This window comes from Leguminivora glycinivorella, chromosome 3 (genome assembly GCF_023078275.1).
Source record: "Leguminivora glycinivorella isolate SPB_JAAS2020 chromosome 3, LegGlyc_1.1, whole genome shotgun sequence".
In the NCBI taxonomy this organism is placed as follows: domain Eukaryota; kingdom Metazoa; phylum Arthropoda; class Insecta; order Lepidoptera; family Tortricidae; genus Leguminivora; species Leguminivora glycinivorella.
In genome coordinates, this window is record NC_062973.1 from 534,936 (window position 1) to 540,236 (window position 5,301).

Here is a 5,301-nt window from a genome sequence, read left to right on the forward strand (position 1 = left end):
AAATCTTACAATTTTGGTTTCCATTTACATTAAAATGGTGTTTTAATGTTGGTGATCATTTTACAATTTTTGGGTAATTAGTTATTATTTCTTTAACAAAAGTTACAATATTTGGTTATCTTTTCTCATTAAATTGGTACACTGATTTTGGTGCTCATTTACTAAAATTGGTACTAGAATGGATTTTATTTGGTGTGAAATGTGTTATATATGTAGGGTAGAGTTAATCTACACGCGCGCCCTCTGGCGCCGACTTGTTCTTGTAACGTTTCGTCAGTCCGGAAATAAACCTGTGTCTGAACGCCTGTTTTTCTGTTGGCTCCACCCCAGAACTATTCCGCATCATCCCTCACCAAGTATAGACTACATATCTATCAACTGGCGACGAGATCCTTCGAACTTCGCGCGAGCAGTGTCAGCGGAGCCACGAATACGTTTTTATCACGACGGAGGGAAAGAGAAATTACAGGAGGGAAACTGCAATATGGCGGTGGGCAAAGTGGAACCGTTCGACATCCATAAAGGCAGCTGGGAAGCCTACAAGGACCGAGTGGAGCAGTATTTTGTGGTTAACGAGGTCAAGGAGGAGAGGAAAGTTCCACTGTTGATAACTTTGATGGGTGCGGAGGCGTACGAGCTCTTAGTGACTCTGTGTACACCGGAGAAACCGTCTACCTTAAAGTACGACAAAATTAATCAACTGTTAGCCGATCATTTGCAGCCTACGCTCAGTGTTTTAGCGGAAAGGTACAAGTTTCGTCAGCGTAAACAAGCAAAAAGTGAATCGGTGGCGGATTACTTAGCGGATCTGAAGAAGTTAAGTAGGTTCTGTGACTTTGGAACTTGGTTAGACGAAAGTGTAAGGGATCAGTTTGTGTGCGGTTTACATAGTGAGAGCATTCGTTTAAGGTTATTTACGGAGAAGGATCTTAAATTAAAAACGGCTACGGACTTAGCGATTGCAATGGAGGCGGCGGAATTTAATGCGGCGGAGGTAGCTCGGCGAAATAATCCCGGCGGCGAGCGAGAGGCAAGCTGCCATGCCATAAGTGAAGCGGCGGGGAGAGCGAGAGGCAACACACGAGGCGGCGCGACGTCAAGCGGAATTGGGCGAACATGGCCGAAAGGGAACGGGCAGCGCAAATATGGCGGCGCCGGCGCGGAAGTGACACTGACAGCTGATTTCAAACGAAAAGGAGGTCACGGACACGGTCAGGGTCAACTTTGTACTGTTTGTGGCCGAGATCATTCCAGTGAAACATGCAAATTCAAGTTATATTCGTGTCGAGTGTGCAACCAGCAAGGACATTTAAAGAAAATGTGCCCGCGATTGTCACGTTCCGGAGGACTACATTACGTATTTACGGAAACGGGGGATCAATCGGCCCCGGAAGATGATTTAGAGGTAAACTATTCGTGTGTTAATGTGGTTAGGCAAAACACAACAGATTCTAAATATCCGCCGTATAAAATGATGATAAATGTAAACAATAGGGATTTATTCATGGAAATTGATACTGGCAGCAGAATTTCATGTGTTAGTACGCGATTTTATAAAACTTATTTTAGTGACTGTAAGTTAGAGCCCAGCAATTTGAGGTTATCTTATCTGACGGGAGGAGGGGTTCCTACATCAGGAAAAATAAAATGTCTAGTGCGTTTGGGCGACTTAAACAAAGAATTAGACTTATATGTAGTAGATAATGGCAAGGAGAATTTGTTAGGCAGAGAGTGGTTAACTGAATTGGGTATCATTAAGAGAGTAAAGCAACGATTAGAGTTAATGTATTTTGTGAAACCTAATGAAGTTTTTGATCTGTCGGAATTTAGTTCCAGATTTAAAGACGTTTTCTCGGAGGGACTGGGCCGGTACAATGGCGGGCTGGTCACGCTGCGGGTGAGAGACGGCGCCAGGCCGGTGTTCCTGCGCGCGCGGCCATTAGCGTACGCCCTTCGTGGACCTGTGGAGAGGGAGCTCGAGCGGCTGCAGCAAGAGGGTGTCATCACGCCCGTGGAAACAGCGGACTGGGCAACTCCAATCGTCCCGGTGGTCAAGTCAGATGGATCTCTCCGGATTTGTGGTGATTATAAGATAAGTTTGAACAAATATCTAGAAGTGGACCGTTTTCCCTTACCAAGAGTAGAAGATTTGTTTGCCAAGTTACATGGTGGTAAAAAGTTTAGTAAGATTGACTTGTCCCAGGCATACGCACAGCTAGTTTTGGATGACACCTCCAAGTATACAGTTATAAACACACACAAGGGCTTGTTTAAATATAATCGTCTTATATATGGTCTATCCTCGAGCCCGGGAATTTTCCAGAGGATTTTGGAACAAATGTTTGCGGATATACCTCGGGTTGGTGTGTTCTTAGATGATGTGGTTATTACAGGGTTAGATGATCAAGAGCATTTAAAGAATTTAACTTCAGTCTTTGAGCGACTACAGAAGTATGGTCTAAAAATAAAAAAGGAAAAATGCTCTTTCATGTCGGAGTCAATAACATACTTGGGTTATGTGGTGAATAGTGAAGGTATTCATACTTGCCCTAAGAAGATAGAAGGAATACTGGGGGCCACTACGCCAAGCAATGTGACAGAGCTGAGATCTTTTATTGGCATGACCATGTACTATGCTAAATTTGTTAGAAACATTAGCACAATAATGGCCCCATTATATGCCCTATTAAGGAAGGAAATTAAGTTTAACTGGACAGCAGAGTGTGATAAAGCTTTTAATGAAATTAAACAATTATTGTCTTCCAGCAAGGTGTTGGTGCATTATTCACCGGAGCTGCCACTCGTGCTAACCACAGATGCCAGCAGCCATGGAGTCGCCGGTGTAATATCCCACATTATGCCTGATGGCACGGAGCGAGCTATAGCATATGCTTCCCGAGTCTTGAATAAAGCAGAGCGAGGTTATTCTCAGATTGATAAAGAAGCTTTGGGAATTATATACTCGGTGAAAAAATTTCATCAGTACCTGTATGGTCGTCAGTTTATTTTAAGGACAGATCACAAACCCTTAGTGACCATTTTTGGGGACAAAGCAGGTATTCCAGTAATGGCTGCTAGCCGTTTACAAAGGTGGGCAGTAATCTTGGGGGGTTATCAATATGACATTGAGTATATTCCAACAGCCAAGAATGCGGCAGATGCCTTATCCAGATTACCACCAGCTCATCAGGATGCCAAAGACTGTGCAGAGGTAACATATGTCAATTTTGTTCAAGATTTCCTACCTATAACTAGCAAGCAGGTGAAGAATGAGACGGAAAAAGATGAGACCTTGAGGAAAGTAAACCAATTCTTACATCGGGGTTGGCCGAGTCATTGTTCAGAAGAAGAAATCAAACCATATTTTGCACGAAGACAAGAACTATACACGGAAGCAGGCTGCGTCATGTGGGGATACCGGATGGTGATACCAACATCATTGCGAACCAGTATCATGAAGGAATTACATAGCAGTCATCAAGGAATTGTGAAAATGAAGGCCGTAGCCCGCAGTTTTGTTTGGTGGCCGGGCATTGACAAGGAAATTGAACAAATTTGCAAGCTTTGTACTATCTGTGCAGCAGACGCAGCAGCCCCTGCGAAGTTAACCCCACAGCCCTGGCCATATCATGAGCAAGCTTGGAGTAGACTTCACATTGATTTTTTGGGTCCCTTTGAAGGAAGAACATTCTTTGTGATTATAGATTCAACAACAAAATGGATTGAAGCTTTTGTGATGCAAAGGACAACAGGGACCGCAGTGATAAAGGTGCTAATGGAGGTATTTGCTCGCTTTGGGTTACCGAAAGAAATAGTTTCAGACAATGGGCCGCCCTTCACTAGCCAGGAAGTGGATCAGTTCATGACACGGAATGGAATTAAACATACCTACAGTGCACCATACCATCCGGCATCAAATGGAGCCGGAGAAGGGGCAATAAAATTATGTAAACGAGCTCTGCGAAAAGCGACCAAGGAAAAGGTGGACTTGGAGACAGCATTACAGACCTTTTTATTTAACTACCGCAATTGTCCACACAGCACGACAGGTGAATCTCCAGCCAGGATGTTACAGAGAAGAGCTCTTCGCTGTAGGCTTGACTTACTACAACCAGGCGCCACAGTAGATCAACGCGTCCGGGAAGCCCAAAGTAAACAGATAGAAAAGTTTACTAGCAGACCATCACAGCAAATGAAAATGGGAGACCCAGTTTGGTTACAAGAGTACAGCGGCCCTGATAGATGGGTGCCAGGAACCATATCCGAGGTAAAGGGGAACCGGAACTATGTAGTCTCTAGGGAAAACGGTACCACCACTCATAGGCATACTGACCAACTAAAGAAAAGATTCAAATACTGTGTACCACCAGGAGACCTATTTAATGACGAGGAGGATATAGGTAGAGAAGTGCCGCAGCCGACCGAGCCTCCGAGCCAGACCACGCAGGTCACGCCCGCGGCGCCCGCCCAGCCCGGCACCAGTACCGACCCGCCTTCTCAAACCGGTATTCTTGAAAGTAAGCGAGTTAGACGCCCGCCCGTCAGATACGGTTTTGAAATAGATTAAGTTTTTAAATATTTTTTGTAGTTATTATTGTAATAAGTTAATAAGTCCTAGAGCTTGACATACTGCATAATTTAGATGAACAACTTATCACTTTCATTGTAAATGATTAAAGCCATGTCAAGCCCTGGAACCCTAGATAAGTTTGTTATTTGCATCACTGCTGTTAATTAAGAAAAGGGGTGTTATATATGTATAAATGTAGGGTAGAGTTAATCTACACGCGCGCCCTCTGGCGCCGACTTGTTCTTGTAACGTTTCGTCAGTCCGGAAATAAACCTGTGTCTGAACGCCTGTTTTTCTGTTGGCTCCACCCCAGAACTATTCCGCATCATCCCTCACCAAGTATAGACTACATATCTATCTACCCACAAAGACAAACTGCTACCAAAAAGTGGGTTAGGTTAGGTTAGAACTGTGACCCCTACACAGACGAACTGCTACCAAAAACTGGGTTAGGTTAGGTTAGTACTGCGACCCCTATACAGACGAACTGCTACCAAAAAGTGGGTAAGGTTAGGTCAGAACTGCGACCCCTACACAGACGAACTGCAACAAAAAGTGGGTTAGGTTAGGTTAGAACTGCGACCCCCACACAGACGAACTGCTACCAAAAAGTGGGTTAGGTTAGGTTAGAACTGCGACCCCTACACAGACGAACTGCTACCAAAAACTGGGTTGGGTTAGGTTAGAACTGCGACCCCTACACAGACGAACTGCTACCAAAAAGTGGGTTA

At 44.4% G+C, this 5,301-nt stretch overlaps 1 protein-coding gene across 3 annotated transcripts; it reads left to right on the forward strand.

Moving 5' to 3' along the window:
• Nucleotides 1-218: 218 nt before the first annotated feature.
• Nucleotides 219-4,854, forward strand: LOC125224796 (uncharacterized protein K02A2.6-like). 3 transcript variants are annotated; one of them, XM_048128254.1, is made up of 3 exons: nucleotides 742-1,405; nucleotides 1,831-2,092; nucleotides 2,770-4,854. In XM_048128254.1, exons 2-3 carry the CDS (start codon nucleotides 2,061-2,063, stop codon nucleotides 4,565-4,567), a joined length of 1,830 nt encoding a protein of 609 aa, XP_047984211.1. In that variant the 5' UTR covers nucleotides 742-1,405; nucleotides 1,831-2,060; the 3' UTR covers nucleotides 4,568-4,854. The 3 variants fall into 3 exon arrangements, with proteins under 3 accessions (XP_047984212.1, XP_047984211.1, XP_047984210.1); XM_048128255.1 differs by having other exon boundaries at nucleotides 219-1,405; nucleotides 1,831-4,854; XM_048128253.1 differs by having other exon boundaries at nucleotides 1,831-4,854.
• Nucleotides 4,855-5,301: the final 447 nt, after the last annotated feature.

Excerpts from the sequence above, each read along its gene's own strand:
- LOC125224796 (XM_048128253.1), top strand. The coding sequence starts at position 2,339 with ATGTTTGCGGATATACCTCGGGTTGGTGTGTTCTTAGATGATGTGGTT.